Source organism: Pyxicephalus adspersus, chromosome 6 (assembly GCF_032062135.1).
Source record: "Pyxicephalus adspersus chromosome 6, UCB_Pads_2.0, whole genome shotgun sequence".
NCBI classification, from domain to species: domain Eukaryota; kingdom Metazoa; phylum Chordata; class Amphibia; order Anura; family Pyxicephalidae; genus Pyxicephalus; species Pyxicephalus adspersus.
Window position 1 is genome coordinate 77,502,148 of NC_092863.1, and position 19,525 is coordinate 77,521,672.

Below are 19,525 nucleotides of genomic sequence, written 5' to 3' on the forward strand. Positions count from 1 at the left end.
TTGAACAGGTGAAGTTGAAATGTCACTTTTGGGAACCACACCATAATGTGCTGCAGTCATTTGCAGCTGCATACGGAAAAGGATTCCCCACCTCTCCCATTTACTAGAACGGGAAACTGAGATTGCCGTTGAGTCCACAGAAGAATGCTTTGGCTCTGAAATGGCCCTAAGTGATTAGGCTGAAACTTTATAACTCTGTTGTGTTCCCAAAATTTCCATGCCATCAGTGTGATGACAGAGACCCTGAGAAAGGGGTCATGGCCCCAGAAAAGTGTTATCCAGTCACATTGTTGTATGGCTGTGGTTTTATGTGCAGCTTACACTTTAGCAAAGTTTTTATATGTGGATTTATCCTGTACACATGTGAGTACCTGTCTTATGTTATTTATAAAAAAAAAGAGTACATCTTTCACAAAGCATAGTCACTTTCCTGGTTTTGTGCTTCATGATGATTACTGATGTCCATTTAGCTACACCTATATTCGTTTATCCCCTTCTAAGCAACTGTTTGAATTTTTGCATTATTATCTGATAATAATGATGACATGGCATACTGATCTGGGACCTGTAATTTTGCTGATTAGCATGTAAAGCATGAAGGATTTATGCCAAATTATACAAATGTATGCTGTAACCATCCCCACAAAATACCATGGTATGTTTTATTCTACACATTTTATTCTACTGGGAAAGCCCTTACTATGGTGACAGTGGGCCTCAGAGCTCCCCGTCTTTATAGCAAAGTTGATGGCTTGATCAGGACCGTGCAGGGTAAAGCTTTGTGACCCTATTGAGGCGCTGCCTGCAATACTAAGCCTCAGTTATCCATAAATAAAATGTTTATAGAATATGTAAACATAAAACCACCATGGAAATGATGGGACTGTGATGCCACCACACTAAAAATGTGGAATTTCATTGTGCAATGATTAAAGCTTATAGAAGCCTATGAAGATTTGGATATATATCGTGAATACACAGACTTTATTTTTTTATTTACTAAAGTCACACCATTAGCCCAGTGTTGCAGAAGGGACATCACTCATTTCCATCCAGGCTTAGCTCAGACAGGTGTCAGTTCAGCTGAATGAGCGCTAAACAATGAATGGAAGGCTGCCCTTTGTTAACCGTTTCCACAGCAACCGGCCTACAGAATGAGAAGAACCTTCAAGTCTTATGCCAAGGTTTTGTGTGCGCAACACTGCTGTGAATCACTCCACCGTGTGGGATGTTTTTGTTGTGTTTTTTCCCTCCACCGCTATGGTGGAGCAATAAGCCGAAATTCCCACATCAGTTCACTAAGCATGAGCCCAGAAAGTTCCTTACAGACTCAGAGGGGCCCACCCGGGCTCCTTCCCCTCCTCAGTCTACACACAGCAATTAATACAGGCAATGGATCAGACTGTTGCCTCACTCCAGCTGCAATGAATCTAGAAGTAGCATAAAAAAACAACCACAAGCATTACATTTTTTTTCTGTTGCCGCTCAAATTCTGTAACATGAGGATAAAACTTCACAAAAAACTGATGGAGTTGTTTCAAAAAGTGTGTTAAGCTTGCATTTGATGCAAAGACCACACTTTCAGATCTTAAGAAGTAAGTCATCCATCTGGGGCTGATGATTAAAGCCTCTCTTCACATCAACCACAACCGCTTGCCAGCGATGTGAGTTTTGTAAATGACTCAAGCAGTTCTTCCAGGGATTGAGGAATACAGATAGAAAGCTCGGCTGCAGCACTTTGAAAGCATAAACATGAACATTTAATCAGCACAGTGCTGAGGTGACAAGATCTTGTGATAGTGGAGGTCTTGTATAGAAATGGTGATCATTCCACCTATACACTTAGATAAACAGAAGCTGTCTTCCTTTAAACTGTATCTATATGCAAAACATTGTTTTTTGGACAGAATGGGGAAAGGTTATAACCCCTGTTAGGGTTTCCCACTCTGTGGGGCTCCTAAATTGATAACAAGCAGTGAGAGAAATATCTCTCCTCCGGACCGGGTCTCCCCATTGAGGTGACAGCCCCAAATTTAACAACAAAGGGATCCTATCCTAAGGTATTTCTTTCGGGGTCCCTTTACATTAAGCTTTCTCTTGATGAAGCTAGGTCTTTTGGAACCAGTGCCATCTATTCATTGGTTTAACTTAAGACCCCAGCAAAGGAGGGCCAAAGGGACAAGGCAAGAGCCCTCCTAAACTCTTTCCCACACATTTACCCTGTTAAAATGGACTTCATAGCCATGATGGTAATATTGTCCCAGAACAAGCTTCCTACTTCGTTGGGGACATACACCAGGATCTCAGTCCAGAAGCAGAAATAAAGGTAGAAATCAAGCAAAGCAGTTATTATGGGCACCACCAGCAGTCATGATATGGGTGCATATTTGGCCAGTAAGGGGTAAACCAAAATTGGTGTCCCAGCACATTCGGATCCTTGTTTTCAGAACAACAGGTGGCTTATTGGGTTTTAAGCTGCTTCATCCTGGTCTGGGCACCTGGCAGATTGTCTACAGTATTTACATACGTCATTACCAGAAACAGATTTCTGTTTGTTGTATTTTGTAATGTAGGTAAACTGCATGTCAATAGGACTGGTTCGAACCTAGTATGTTTTGTATATTGTCCTACATTTAGAATTCTGTGCGAATTGACCTACATTTTATATTTAAGATTAGAATAAGTTTGTGATTGCATGGGAATGCAATGCAACTGCAGCAAATGCAATGTACTGCAGCAAATGGTCACTAATGGGGTCCCTGTGTCTGACTTTTTTTTTTAGTTGTACAGTAAAGGCTAAGATCATTTATGGGGGCATCTTTATACTATATTAGGAAATGACTGATGGTTAAAGTAAGTGTCTGGCCATAGTGATAAAATATAGGTTGCTTTCTTGCAAAAGTAAAGGAAACTTTTTCCTTCCACATAGCTTCATTTTGCATATGGACATGTCATCATAATATTGATGCAAAGGATGAATGCATGAAATACTGAAATTTTTGTATACAAGATGGTCTCAGGACTGGGAACATCCAGAACACTAGGCAAGGCAGTTGAAGGTGCAAAGGTTGAAAGTATTAGGCACCTAGGGTTCTGTTTATAACACAGGGATTCTGACATTCAGCAAATATTCTCTGGTGGAGAATCAATCAATGCTTCAGGAAGTTTCACCTGCAGAAAATGTTTGCTGAAATTCTGAGTCACTGCTTTATAAATAGAATCTTTTAAAGGCTATGCAATTCCATACAGTGTGTAAGGCATGAAAGCAGTAGACAGGAGGAATAGAACAAAATAAACTAAAAAATATTAAAAAAAAATTTCACCATGAACATTATGTGCATGTAGTATTAAAAAGGTAAACTACAACATTACCAACATTACCTAAAAAACTAACAACTTGAAGGATTTGAAAACTTTTACCCTTGAGGACATCTAGGTCACAAATTAATAATGCAGATGACTGCTTTTAAGGTCAGGAGCCCATATGTTTTTGGAATGTGCAGATCAGTCTAATCCTAAATGATAAAAAGTGTATTTACTTAGATAATAATCTTTTTCCCATGGAGTTTCTGTTACCCACTCTTCCAGGAAAAGGTTATAATAATAAGAAAGAGACAACCCTTTGAAGTCAAATTGGATCCATTTCAGTGTAAATCTTTGGCAATCATGAACCTATCGAAAGAGTAGTATAGCCCAAGACATAAAAGCTATATAACATTAACTAAAAAAAAAAACAAAACAAGGACTTAAAAACATGGTAAAAATTCAAACAGTGCAACTTTATTTTCTTACCACAAATTCACTTAAGAAAAAGAGAAACACAACAATGACAACAAAAACAGAGAAACAAATAGAAAAAATAAAAGTTTGTTTGTCATTGACATACAAAACAAATGGCTTTGGCAAAACCACAAAGTTACCATAAATAAATAAATAAATAGTTTTGGATGATGCCATTACCAATCCAACAAGCAGACATTGTACATTAGATTTACAAAAGGACGACACCTAGTACAGAACAAGCTTAAAAAAAATAACCAAAGACATGGTTTTTCATTAACTTCCAGGTAAGAACAGGTTAACACTGGACATGGGACACTATGTGCAAACAATTATAAAAGAGAAGAGAGTCCAATGGTGCAGGGCCTGCTGAGCGGGTGGCCTGAGAAAATGACCTGCCCCTCTTCTTATTTTACCCCTATGTGTAAATAAAGAACAGGTCTGATTACACAGGCAGCTCCCATTTAGGGGCCACTGTTCTCCTTCCTGCTCATCCTGACCTTTACACTGATTCCTTTACAGATGTATTTTTACCTTTGCAGCATTGCAACTTGAGTTTATTGGAGGCTACTGACATTTCTGTACAAACCAGTCTGGAACTCAGGAAGGGCGTACAATATCAAGGCTTTTACTTCCCTACTCTATCCCAAATTATCGTCTTAGTGAGTGATAAACTTTAAAAAACACCCAAAAATAATGATCACTCATTCTTTAAATACAACTGTTTCTCAGCTTATAAAAACTGTAAACACATTTTAGGCCATTATTTTCTTTTTCTCGATAGGTGGCAGTTGTACATATTCAATAGAAGAATTTGTTCTCCCCATGCACACTTTATTCCCAAATTCTCCCAATGTTCCAGATATGGCCATATTAATACATGGACTGGGCGCTGACATCTTACCTATAATGACTTCTACTAAAGGTTTTCTATACTGTATTTGTGTGCAGCCGCTCTCTTGTCACCTAATCCTTACTAATAATTATTGTCAGAAGTCCTTCATCACGCAGCCGTTTGTGCCTGGAGAGGGAGAATCAGCAGCAGCAGCTGAGACATGCGGCTTGCTGGGGATCTAAAAGCCTAACTGTGAATAGTCACATTGCATAAAGCTGTGTTGGAAAAGCCCAGCATCGAACACTTCAATTATGGAAACCAAACACTGCAAAATCACTCCACACTGATCGTGTCACTTCTCAGAATATTTACATTACATAGGGCAAGATAGACAACCTTAAAATATGTTGTCAATGTCTGCAGTAATAAGCTGGGGTTGATGTCTTTGCAGTGAGTAGTCTATCCACTAATATTGGAAAGGATCTTTTGGGAAATTTTACACAATGATGGTTATGTTGAAAATTAAGACTATTTACTAGACAGAACAGATATTACACTAACACTTAAGCTGCACTGCACAATTAGATGTCAAAGTCTGTTATATTACATAGAATATTACCCACATGGATTACCAAGAAGCCCCAGTGATGTCACGTGATCTGACACCATACACCCGTGTCAAAGATACGTGACATCATGAAACTATCCACGTCATGTTTTGTCTCTCAGCATATGAAAGGGCAAAACTCCTTTTTGGATGGGGTGTGTAAAGGTTAGATACTCTGTCTTGGCATCTGTGCCACAGGGAGATAGATTTACCTTTTTTATTTTTTGTGATGACTTTTATGGTAACTACTAAATATAACATTTTAGAATTGACACCAGATAAATAAACGATGTTCCAGTAACAAGTGCCTAAAATGGGAATTCCCCTCACTTTGGGGAGATTGCCTCTTATTTCTTCTTTAGGGGAAATCTGCCCTTGGGGACACAGACAGTAATCCCATATAAGAGGTTTATTATTTTCCTACTCTCTTCAAAAATATCCAAAAAAAGTTTTGTTCATACATACACATTAATGAAGTCAAATCATAGGGTTTCCTATTATCTATCCAAAAATGTATATCTGCATAATGCAATGTTCTAGCCCCAGAGATATAACTTGCTGATATATCACTGGTTGTCACACCAAGCTACCAAAAGGCCAGAAATGTCTCTTCCATAGAACAGTTTTGTATGTAGTGCATTTTACTATCACAGACATCTACATCACAGTGAAATTGTTAATTACAAATGCACAGTTTGCAATGCTGCAAGCAGGTAGGTAAATACACTGCTTTCTAGAAGTATTGTTGCAAGCTCTAAATATACATTCAGCCAGGCCTTTTACATGTCAATACAACTACAAGCATTGTATCAGCATGCACACAGCACAGGACAATAAATAGACACAACTAGGAATGTTATAAGAGTAAGAAAGTCATATATAAATAGGCAGTTGAAATGGCAATGGATTATGAGTAATAAGACATCCAATGTTTGTTCACAGTTTTTTTTTTAACTTCTGGCTAAATTACAGTTGTGGCTTTCACAATGTTTAACATGGAGAATGCATTAAACTGAGAGATTAGAAGATGCCGATGGCACTGCCCATTGTGCAGTCTAATGTTAAGCGGCTGGCTGTTAGAACTCTATAAGACTTGACATCTTTGCTGCGTGGAGCTCCCAGCTTCCCCCGCAGCTGGCGCTGACATTTCCAGCCACCTCGCAATGCGATGATAAACTCTTCAGTCCAGATGGATTCCAGCTATGTTCTCCTTATTAAATAGTCTCAGTGTTCTCAAATGCAAAGCCAGAAAAAGGATGATGTTTAGCTTCTGGTGAATAATCAGGTTAATACTGATAGTCGTAAAATTACATTTTTATCCTGTTTGTCCAGAAGGACAATAACCCTTCTGTAGCCAGAGAGTCCCAGCTGTAAAACAGTTCTGTACAACTGGCCAGCCAAACTTATTTAGTGTAGAGCAAAAGTCTTTTAAGCCATTTTCACATAAAAGCTGGCTTGAAATCTTCACAGCTGAGGTCCTGGACAGAAAACAAAAAACGAATACAACTGTTATGGTCTTCAGCAATAAGACAGATGTTAGATTTCACTATATATATTAAATTCATCCCACCTAATGAAGACATAATTGTATTAGAAGATACTGAATGTGATTAGCCATCTGCCAATACACAGAGTTTACCCCATTCTCTGATAGACTTGCTTATCTCAGGCTGAGAATATACTGAGAATATATTGGCAGACAGAGTTGTACAATGCCTGACACGTCCAGGCAACAAAGAAAAGATAATATAATAACTGTGTCATTACACCATTGGAATGATGCACTGAAAAGCATAATTCATAAAAACATCCAACAGTTTTAATGTAAAGATGGTGTGTACATTGGACCCAATCAGGAATGTTTGCAAGAGCATGCATGCTTAGCTCCGCGGGTCTTATTTTGATTGGCCACAAAAACCTAACAAAGCTGAAAACATTTGTCTTCATGAACGATCGCCCAGGGATGTTTACTAGAATATCAGAGTGCCGACAAGCAACCAGACTTAGTTGGATTGGGCAATAATTCTTATAAATTAGGTGATTTATGGAATATTGACATGTTTGTTGTATATTTATGTGTTGTGGATGAGTTTGTGTTGTGGATGCCAAAGAGCACAATTAAGTATTCCTCTATTTTGTGTGCAAACAATAAAAGGGATATTGTGTTCATTACTTTTAGGGTGCTTGACACATTTGGGAAGAAATGTAGAATTGTCTGAACAAGAGTGCCTAGCTGTCCCCTCCCTGTCTCCTTATATAACCCAGATTGTTCATGGAACACTGTAAGTAAATGGCACAGGCCCTGCAAATCTACATTCTGGAAAACTTGTAGTGTCTGGCTCCAGGATTGCAATCTGCCAGCTCCGACATTTCCTTGCCAGTGCATGCCTGAAGTATGCATTGTACAGTCCTGGAACGCTTTACATTTCACTGTAATTCAAAGTGGATCAGCCACATTGACAGAGTAAAAAAGTAAAAGTTACTGCTGACTAATATATGTGACAAGATATCCACTGATAATGCAATTAGTACCTGTCTTTACACATCACTATTACATAATTCATTGAATGGCTTTGATCTTTGTTACCTGACAACAACTGCCCTACTTTTGTGGGTAAAGAATCTTTCTTTAAGAAAAGCATTACATAATGCTGCTGAAATAGGGTTGAATGGTACCAAACTTATGCACACATGGGCTGGACATGACCATTTTTATGGTTTTCTACACTGGGACTTTTGTGGCTAATCCACATTTAACAGGGTGCTTGGACAGGTATGATTACAAACCTTTATTACAAAGCAAGTTTGTACAGTTTGCTTCTACAATCAGGATGAATAGAATATATCTGCATATTCTTTGCTGGCTGTTTTGTCAGCTTGACTTTATAAATGGTAAATCCAGTGTTTGGATTGATCAGCTATAGAAGTGGTCAGGCAAGGACAGAGGGATATAATGTACAATCATTACAATCCTGTCTAAATTATCACCAGATCTTGAGTTCTGGATTAGTTATCTTGATCCTTTATATTACTAGAAGTAGCTGACAGTGAGAGACTTACATTAATGACATTACCTGCTCTTCTTTAGACATACAGTTTCAGTGAGAAATAACTAAACTGGGACTACAGGTCAGCATTCCTGGACTTCATACTAACAGCACAGGCATGAGACCACACCTGTCCCTAAAGGTGAAACCAGAGCAAAGAAAAAAAAAGTTTCCCAGCACAGCAGCACACATTCCTCTGTGCAGAGGGCAGTCATGTGAAATGAGTAACAGAAGAAAAAGAAGAGTTATCCAGAACACAGGGACACCAGATAACCACTACTGATGCCAAGAGATTGAAATGTCTCTTCTTTTGTTGACACTTTCTACAAGGGATCGGAAATGTGTGGCTTGTTGAAACGCTTAGCATATTGGTGATGAAAAAACTGTTTGTTGAAAAAACAGAACCTGAAGGATGCGGTATGTCACTGTATAACCTCTCCTCCATAAAGGACAGGGAATATGGTAGTGAGTAGAAGAGTCATGCAATGAAAAACTGCAGAAGCCAGGCTGTTTTCTCTTGTCCGTTTGTTTCTTATTTGTCTTTTAAAAAGATGCTGAAAAGTGCTCTTGTCCTAAAATCTGTCATTTAAAAAATTAGAAAACTGACCGTTTTGACCTCTCCCACTGAAAAAGTAAGTTGTCTGGCCTACTTTACGGGAATGGCTCAAAACACAGGACTTCTACTCTCCCTTTGACTTTTGGTAAAATTTATTTTGAGTCAGAAAATGTGAATGAGACAGTGTACATGACACATACACACAGGTATGTGCTGTTTAGGTGTTTGCAGTAGAAACCCCATTGTCATAGTTTGTGCATAGTATACACTTGTCCTGCAAGTTAACATAGTCTAAATAGTTGCCAGCACATCAGCTCACTACAAATAATATGCAGCACACACTATATAGGATCATCCAGTTCTTAGTGACTGAAGTACATTTGAAGTGAGCCTGGCATTTTTGAGCTGCCTTCAATGCTAAGGAAAGTTCCCTTTAGAAGTTGTTTGTTCCCTGGCTGTCATGCTAATGTAATCCTTCAAAATACCAAAAACATTCTTACCTGCAAAGAACTACCTTCATAAATGTGATTTTGTCTATTGACCCATTGTATGTACTTCATATAGGATTATCAATTGCCTTTGTGCATACTGGATTGTGATGGAAAAGAAAAGCTATAAGGCTGGGATGAATTGTGCACACAGGGAAGTGATAGTGAGAGAGAATTTACAAACTAGCGTACATTGTAACATATACTGTACTCAGTGGCTAAGAGCACATTCCTAAACTATAACTTACCATGCCAGTGTGCAGTGCTTTAAGATGGCAGATGTTTCCATGTGCTGACAAATGCCGTAGGGATGAGAGAATAAGGTACTGTAGTTATGCTGTTCCATGCATCAAGCGTTGGATCATAACAGTCCAATGTCTTGCACCTCTGAATTCCAAAATAGCCTCCAACTACAAACAGTTTATTGCCAGATGCTACGGCATGACAGCTCATTCTCTTGGCCGTAACATCTCCAGCTTTAGTCCATTGATACGTTTCGCTGTTGAATTTGTAAGCTGAACAGGCTGAGAATTCTGTATCTCCCCCCATGATAAAAATCTGGGTTCCTAAAACAGCTGCTGCTGTGTATCGCCACGGCTGTGGGCACGTAGCTGGTACAGTCCATCTGTTTTCAGAAGGATCATAGCATTGAACCTTAGGCAACTTGTCATGGCTAACGCTAGTCCCACCAAATGCAAACAATTTCAGTTTTGCACTAACCACAGCTGCATTGCTGACACCTTCCCGAAGAGGAGCCACCATTGTCCACTTGTTGGTTGCTGGGTCATACTGCTCCACTTGTTTTAAAGACACAGATGGAGAGGCAGGAAGACAGCCTGTGGCTGCAGTGTGTCCCCCCACTACATACAAACAGTGTTTTAGTTCAGCAGAGCCATGACCAAACCGTGCAACAAGCATTGGAGCAGCCTTTGACCACTCCTCATGAAGAGTGTCATAGACCCAAACATCTTTGGAGACACCATTTTCAGAACCCCTGCCTCCCGTTATATACACTTTGCAACCAATCGCACATGCACTAAATTCTTTGCGGGGACTTGGGATATCTGCCTTGGGTATGATCTCTTTTGCCTTTTGGTCAACAAGGTATAATTTATCACACATAAAAGTCTGTCCTCCCAGAAGAAACAGAGCATGACCAGTTTTACGAGGCTTAGCACACATGCTGGTCACCACGCCATCATTTTGTAATATTTTTAATTTACACCGAATAGCTTCTTCTACTAGTTCTTTGCTTTTTTTCTGCTTAATAATAAGCTCCTCCATTGCTACATTCTCCATGAGATATATGGCTGGCAGAAGAGCCAATCGTACAGTTTGGAGTAGCTCGGGAAGGTAACAGTGTCGCTTATTAAGATCATAGTTAATCCAGTTCATTGCAGATTCATACACCATCCTTTCATCTTCAGTTTCCAGTTCTTCATGGCATAACAGCTGTACCACCAGTTCTTTGGGCAATTGGAGAAAGTCTTCGGTTTTGCAGATGGTTTGAAAGTTGGTAAGACACATTCTCCAAGACAATTCATACAGCTTAGTGCACTGGTGAGCATCAGAAAGGAGAAGCATACCTAAGCAGTTGGTGGGATGAAGGTTTTTCTCCAAAAACTCCGCACAGGCATCTCTGATATCTTCAAACTCCAACATATCTCCTGCTTCCAGAAGGGATTCAGCATTTTCTTCATTAATGATGACCCTGGATGAATATGCATAATCCAAAAGAAGCTCTAGAACTTCTGGGTGGATAGCATTGTGGAAGTTTACCTCGTTGGCTTGGCTTTCCTTAAGACCACCACTGAACATGGCTTCAAAATATCGACTGCAAGCAGCCAGGACAGCTCGGTGGCAAGGGAAAGACCTACTTCCCGCCAACAGGAGGACATCTGTAAAGAGACATTGCTGTCGTAATAGGTTGAGATGAGTGAGTACATTGTCAGCATATGAAGACTTGTGGAACAGATAGATGTTCATAGAACCAGTACTGGCTCTGGATTTACGGTTCTCATGCGTGCTAACCGACATCTTCTTCACTCCTGAAGTGAGAAAAAAAAAACATCACATTTATAATTAGTTATCATATACAGAACATTTTTCAGTTCACTGCTTTATAACAGAAGTCTAAGCTCAGTTGACATGACAATTTCAAAAATGACAAGTAGCTGTAAGCCATAATATTTATGAAATCACATCATTCAAAAATCCTTTGTACATATGGAAACTTTGATTCATGTTTTCTAGTGATACACAGTGTTGTTCCTTGCTGATTTCCTATTTCACAGCTAGTTATCAAAGACTGTCTGCATGACTGAAAACTCGACATTCTGCAGTCTTTAGTTACAGGTAACACCCACAATGCTCCTGGTAATTTAAACCATGTTATCTAGATTTAAGGTAACACACAGAAATTTTTTTTTTTTTTTTACTGGTGGCACAAGGTACTGTGTACTGTGGAAGGATCATCATTCTTCTATGGTTTATTAAAATGATCCAACAGGAAAAAATAAAGAGTCATTGTTAGAATTCAATTACACTTTAATGCTGTTGGCTACCGTATGGATTTATAGTTAAAGATTTTGTGTTATTACAAAGGTGTAATTTGACAATGTTAACAACTGATTTATGAATTATGTGTAAATAATTAGATCAGGTCCACTTTGGTAGACATGTACATAATGGGAGTTGTTCAGAGAAATAGGTGCTGAGCACCAACTGTTAAGGGTTCCAACAGCAATAATCAGAAGGTGCTCAGAGCCACATAAATCTCATGAATACCCAGAGTCTGCTGATTTTGGAGACTTTTAAAATACAATTTTACTTTTAGTGATCCTATACTTCATGTTTTAAATCATTGTTAATAATGGGTCTATTAAAACTTTGCTTGTAGTAAAAGCTAGATTTTCTTATGAGCATGACCAGCATCCCCAAATAGGAGGTGGGCCCTTTTTGAAAAGTTGTGTACTTATTTTAACTTTAGCCTGGGGAATAGTTGCACAGTAACAGAGAACAGCCATAAGTGGAACCCCTACAAATTGCAAGGGGTAAATATCAAATATTTATATGCAGAATGAAAAATATGTCCCTAACATTTTTATTTACCATAGTAAATCAGTCTATAAGGTAAATTATCATTGCCTAATGTTTCGTAATAATAAGACATAATGCTAAATAGCATTTTTGGCCACATTTTTGGGCTTCTGGCCAGCAGGAAGAGCAACTGCTTGCAGCAGGGAAAACTGGCATTTGACCCATCCGGCCAGTTGGATACTTGCAGCAGCTGGAGAGGAGCGAAGAGGCAAAAAAATGGGCTGCACAAAAGACAAGTATACAACAACTTCTTCTATTACAAGTATGCCTTACATACAAAGTCACCCTTTATGGATAAATAAAAGGGGTCATACGGCAGAGTTGACAGCGGTATGACATGTTTTTCAGTTACCACAATTTTGTCTAACTCACATGAACATTTCCAGTTTTACTTTTTGTGTAACAAAATCAATTATTAAGGCTGATTGGAGGATAGGAATTTAGTTTTTAGATCAATGTTCCAATAAACAGAAAAAAGAATGCTGCTCATTTGATCAATCTTAGTACTTTGTTATAGTTTCTGTGCCATCCTTTGTCCCTTATGTGGTATTTATATATTATATATGTGTGACTTTTCGCAAATTATCTTACACTGCCTTGACAGTGTTGTAGAACCAGTTCAGCCACTTTAGGAAGATCCATTGCAGGCCATAATTCAGTAGAACAGCCTGTCTCCTACCCGTGACACCTCCATCTATGGCAGTCACAGGAGCCACTCTACACATGTCAACATACATATAGTGTGATCCTAACAAGATCACAACATATCTTATGTATGGGATAAAAGAGGAATGCAAGGTATACACCAGAATGTGCTGAAATGTGGATTAATAATTTCAATCCTACTATAAGAAAGCTGTAGACTGCAAGATGGAATACTAAATTCTAAGCCAAGTACCAAACCCTGTCTGGAAAGCAGACGCACAGAGTCAGAATGTTTGGCAAGAAACAGGTGTAGTTCAAGGATTTACTATACCTAAATACACATCCCTACTTCACTAATTTATATAAATCATGTAATTGTAAACCATCACACTCATAGAAAGAAAGGTTTGGGCACATCCTTTAGAAGTTTCTTTTATTAACTGTCATTACAAAGGTCAGACAAGTGATTTACAACTCTTTAAACATCTAACTGTCAGTTCCCTCAAAGTGTTCAAGTAACAGTCTACATGCCAGAAGTAGTTTTTTTAAATACTGTCCATGGTGGGAAACCTGACCATATTTTGTAATTAGGATATGCTAATAAATGCAAGGTAAATTTACATTGCTCTAGATCTAAATAATACTACCAGATTACAGCAATAGAAATGACATTTTGAGGTAGCTGTCTACTTTGGCAAAGCTGGATCAGTTGGCTATCATAAAACTATGGCTTATGTGGGTACACTCGTAACCAGATTTTACATGGCGCTCAATTGACATCCATCGGTAATGGACAGTGAGACCATGATATTCAACACAGTACAATAGGATAATGTTAAAGTACTAACCACAGGTAAACATGAACAAAGGATTAGGTCAGGAAAGAGTCTCCAGGTTCCTCACTTGTATCTGGATATACCTTAGCATAAAATAATCTTATACTATGATGAATTTATAGGTTGAGTCAATAGATTGGTTGGTAGAATTAGTTCAAGTTTTTTTATAGTGCAGAATAAGATATAGTGTATAAATAAACACCTCGCATTTGGCAGGCTGGTACAAAGCAGAGACATGGTGACCACAAAATGGAAAGGTTTGTCAGTAAACAATAATATTCAATCAAAACTAAGATATAAACAATATCCTTCTTGCAGTAATGTTTGTAGGGCCTGAACATATCATTAACACTACCATTAGCTAAAAGCTCCTACCCCCAAGCTTTGCCAAGCACATCTTGCTTATAAGATGCCAGCCTTTATCCTGTCCTGCTAAATCACATTTATCAGATAGCAATAGAACATAAAAATCCAGTGTAAATGCAAAATACATATATTTTTCAACAACCCCTTAAAGTCTTCTCCCATAATAAACTGTATTAGTCTGTATTATACTGCAGATGGCTGAACTGCTTCTATAAAAATCAATTTCGTCCTTTGATACAACTCACTCGTTGGCAATACATAGCCAGTAGGTCGGTCTGGCACTTGTAAGCTCCCAATAAACAGAAAGCCGTAGGATGCCAATCACAGCCACAGAGGTTTAGATCTGATTTAATGACACATGGTAAGTTGTACTAACAGGAAGTGTTGGGGGTTCCTTCAGATTGCAAATGTGTGTTTAACTAATCAAATGTGTCATTCTTCCTTTATAACCAACACCACACACAGCTGTCTGAAGCAGACAGCCTTCTACAGGTCTTTGGAAATTACATAAAGGGAATTCATCAACGTCTTATCTCGCAGGAACGAATGCAATGCCAGTCATTTTTAAAGATTCCACACATCACAATTTTTTCCAGCTACAAAGCAAATCCCTGCCTGCTACATAAGGCTGTCAAGAAGTATTCTCATGAAGTCAGAGAACAGGCTAGCAAAGGTCTGTATATGTAGGTGATCTCATTCCAAGACAGAAAAAGAACATTTCACCTTTGCAGTATCATTGAGGAATTTATCTGACCGAGTCAGGATTTATAACTATTGCAGCGGAGGAGGAATGTACATGAGTATGTGACTTCAAGGCATCTTTTGAAAGGTTGTCAGCAACCTTCAAAAAGAACATATCAATCCTGTAAACAGTGGTGGAAAAATCAGCAGTCTGCATCATATTAAAGTAAGTCTTTAAGCAGGGAAATATATATACAACACATTCCCAAGTGGTGATCATAAATGTCCTTTGATATGTAGGGGACTTGAACTGACTTGTGCTATAGGCTGCTACAGTTTGTTTGTAGATTGCACATAGGCATGGTTTTCCCATCTAAAAAAAAAACGTTTATAAGAATTGAGATATAAACCTACATCCATTGACCTCATATTGATCAAGTTGAGAGAATACAACACCAGAGATCAACTCTTTAAGAAAGACTTGGCTAAGGGTGGCTACAAAAAGTTGCAGAGAAACAACAGACATACTATTAACCTACGGTGATTGTACAGTGTCAAAAGACATTCCAATATTTCCCTTCTGACTATAGATGAAAACGTTGCTCTGTTGTCTGCTTTTTGCGGCTCATGGTAACTAATCAGAGGTTCAATGTTTAATCATGTAGAATAAAAATGAAGCTGGAAGCTGACATGTCTATTGACAACAAAAATTATGGGTACACAAAGTAGGAAAATTGGGTTTTTATAAGTACTGTCAATAAACAGTCATATATAATGATGGCAAGAAAAGTATTCTTGGTCATAGGAAACAAACAGATAAGCAAAGCATATAACTTTTCATGCATGCATTGCAGACAAGAAGTGGGAACCAAGATGCATGACACTATGCGATCTCTGTATCTAACCAGGGAAAATAGTTGACCATCTGCTAGCTTCCAGCTTGATTGATAACATTTCAAACCCTATAAGTGATGCACTGGGGCCTCTCCTTTTCACGCAATTCCCACTATTAAAATTCACAACACATATTATGCATCCATGAATACCTTACTAGCACAGATGATCATCAGCCCCTGGCATATATTGTGCATTGCCCAGACAAAGCCATGAGGACCATGCCATGAATCTCATAGCCAGCATAGTCTATGCACTTGTGTATGAGCCACTCCTCCAAGCCTAAGCCCATGGTGGGAACATGCTTTTAGCCTAACACAACATGACAGCTGAATATGCAGCACGTGTAAGACGTATTAGATGTATCCAAACCCGTGTCTATGAAATGACTTAACAATGAGCTCCAGCACACTTGGGTCCACACACACCGCTACACATTCCATTAACACTTAGGATTACCTCGCTAAAATATTGACAAATGACTTTCTATTGTATAGTGTTGTCTGAATAAAGTCAAATCTTGCAAAGTACACACAAAATCCTCAGTCATAACAAGACATAAAATAAAACGACATGAAGGCTGACATTGTTCACTAGAGCTTACACTTTAAAGCATGTGCTTTTTTCTCAGATATTTATTTCTTGGCTCTTTGTATAAAAGAACAGGACACGTTTATTTGATGAGGCAAAGATTGAAAAAATGGCAATCCAAGTAACTGCCAACAATCAATTAGAAATCATTTTTCCTGACTGAATTGTATAATAAATGATCATGGGTAGTGCACATAGTCATTTATCTTGTGTACTAAATCAGTATGTTTCTGCATGTTATTATTCTTCATAATCATCACTATAAAAAGCATGCTTTGGAAACAGCTTTGCTCCTTTTTTATATATCAAACTACATTCAGAAGGAGAGCATGGGTGAACTTTGAAATCCAGGATGGCAACATTAGGCTGTGACTATGCTCTCTAGGAGCAGAGAGAGGCACATAGTACTGGAAAGCGGAGCATGGGAACAATAATAGGGACTCAGGCTGAACACACAGCGGTTCCTATTCAAATATTGCTCCTCCCAATACTGGAAACACACAGCAATGAACAATCCTAAATCCGCATCGCTGTTACCATAACAATTAAAAACTCAACCCTACCTTGTTTAAGAGTTTACAGTACAGGTATTATCACTCAGTGCTAACATCAGCTTTATCTTCATGCAATTTACTTTAATTTCAGTTGTTTTGATAGGATCCACTTTCACTGTTTTTATGAAAAAGTCTTGCATGGCTCATGTTGGGTACACTGACCTGCATTTTGCTATTCAGATCTATCTGATGAAATGCTTTAAAGCAACAGGTATTATGGGGAGCAATTCGTGTGGATACCTGCCAAAAGTGATGCATTGGTCATATCTTGTAACTGTGTTGATCAATAAGGACTCTATCACATGTTTTAGAACCTAAGTATTGCCATCCTTATCAAAGGCAATGCTACAAGGCATCAGGGTATCTGTCACTGCTTTCTTTATCATCTATATCAATTTTATCAATTATGGCAATGCTACAAAGCATTATAGTTCTTGCCATGGCAGATCACAGCACATGGTATTGCCACAAAGTATTACGGTACCTACCACAGCCATCCTTATCACACGGCAAAGCTGCAAGATGTGAGAATACCTACCACAGCCATCCTTATCACACGGCAATGCTACAAGATTAGATACCCAGCTCTGTAATCCCTATCACATGGCAACCCAACCACTGCCACCCTACCCAATAGTTTACAACCACCACCATCCCTATCACACGGCAATGCTACAAGATAAGACACCCAGCTCTGTCATCCCTATCAAATGGCAACCACTGCCACTTTTCCCAATAGTCTACAACCACCACCATCCCTATCACACGGCAATGCTACAAGATAAGATACCCAGCTCTGTCATCCCTATCACATGGCAACCACTGCCACCATTCCCAATTTTCTACAACCACCACCATCCTTATCACATGGCAATGCTACAAGATAAGATACCCAGCTCTGTCATCCCTATCACATGGCAACCACTGCCACCATTCCCAATAGTCTACAACCACCACCATCCCTATCACATGGCAATGCTACAAGATAGGATACCCAGCTCTGTCATCCCTATCACATGGCAACCACTGCCACCATTCCCAATAGTCTAAAACCACAACCATCCCTATCACATGGCAATGCGACAAGATAAAATACCCAGCTCTGTCATCCCCATCACATGGAAACCACTGCCACCTTACCCAAAAGGCTACAACCACCACCATCCTTACCACATGGCAATGCTAAAAGACCTGAAAGTACCTAATAATGCATTCTACACAACACATCAAATGATATTAGTAAACTACATCCCAGGCTAAATGAACTTCTTACACTTTATGATGTCTTTTCTGAAGTTTCTGAAGTTAATCCTCCACCAATGTTCCTTCTGTTTTTGGCTATGTTTAGGATAGCAGATGGCACATTGTAGCCATCCAGTGTATGAGCTGAGCTAATCCCTTACAAGCTTCCATCTGCATCAAGCACACAGGGCTCCCATGCACAAGGCTGCACTCACCTCCAGCTCACAAGGTATCATGTCAGGGTATGGAGGTGTTCCTCTGTTCCTGGTGGATCCAAGGCTGTGTGATGTCTCTCCTGCCTGGTGCTGGGCACATGGAGTGCTGAGCTGTGGAGGAGGGGTGAGGACACACAAGGGGAGCTGTATGAGCTCTGTGTATGAGCTCTGTGTCTGAGCCTCTCTGCAGCCTGACTTCATTCACTCAGAGGTATAAGGAGGAGCAGAGGAGGCTGTATACACACTACTCCTGGAGGAGGAGCTGCCACTATGCAAATACAGCCAGCACACAATGACATGCAGCCTGCTAGGATCAAACAATATTCCAACATCTGAATTCTAAAACTCTTATTATATTCTACTGCAAACTTTTACTGATAAAAAAAACCTGCCCTTCATATTAGCAGCTCTTAAATTAATTTTAAAGTGATAATTGGTGAAAGTTGTGTAAATCATTGTTACATATAAATTCTTTATTTAATAAGTACATCTAATGTGCAAACAATATTCAGAAATAATCTCTCCTTGTTGGATGTGATGTAAAATGATGGAAGGTGGATGTGATTGGCTACACCAGGCTGCAGTTCTGTGCAGTGTTCATATCTGCAATGATACAATGTAGCATACAAGACATATACAATAAACTCATATGATTCTACAGGATGGACAAGCAGAAGCATGAGACATTTATATTGAACATCTCGTTTAAATGCACATTTTCCTGATGAATACTATTTAGTACCAAAGCTTTAAATGACCTCCTATTGATTCTGAAATGATAGCCCACTGGGAGCGATCTCCTGCCTGGCAATTATTCCCAGCAGAATTGGTGTAAAGGATAGAAATCATTTCATTTCCAGGATCCTAAACATCTTTCAATAACACTATATAAAATGGGCTAGTCATTATATCATAGAGAGGAAAATGTCATTGTTCTGTTCTACTATACCAGCAGTATTTGAAAATATTATGCTTATAATAAAGTGTAATTACACAGTATTACACAGTATTTGTAATACTGTTTAAGTGCAATATCAATAAATAATAATACAAAAATAAATATATATATATATATATATATATATATAT

At 38.8% G+C, this 19,525-nt stretch overlaps 1 protein-coding gene across 1 annotated transcript; it reads right to left on the reverse strand.

Annotated features, from left to right (window-relative positions):
• Positions 1–3,746: 3,746 nt before the first annotated feature.
• Positions 3,747–18,644, reverse strand: ENC1 (ectodermal-neural cortex 1). The gene is made up of 3 exons (XM_072416263.1): positions 18,437–18,644; positions 9,562–11,361; positions 3,747–6,700 (listed from the first exon to the last, which is right to left on the reverse strand). The coding sequence occupies exon 2, from the start codon at positions 11,348–11,350 to the stop codon at positions 9,581–9,583; it is 1,770 nt and encodes a 589-aa protein (XP_072272364.1). The 5' UTR covers positions 11,351–11,361; positions 18,437–18,644; the 3' UTR covers positions 3,747–6,700; positions 9,562–9,580.
• Positions 18,645–19,525: the final 881 nt, after the last annotated feature.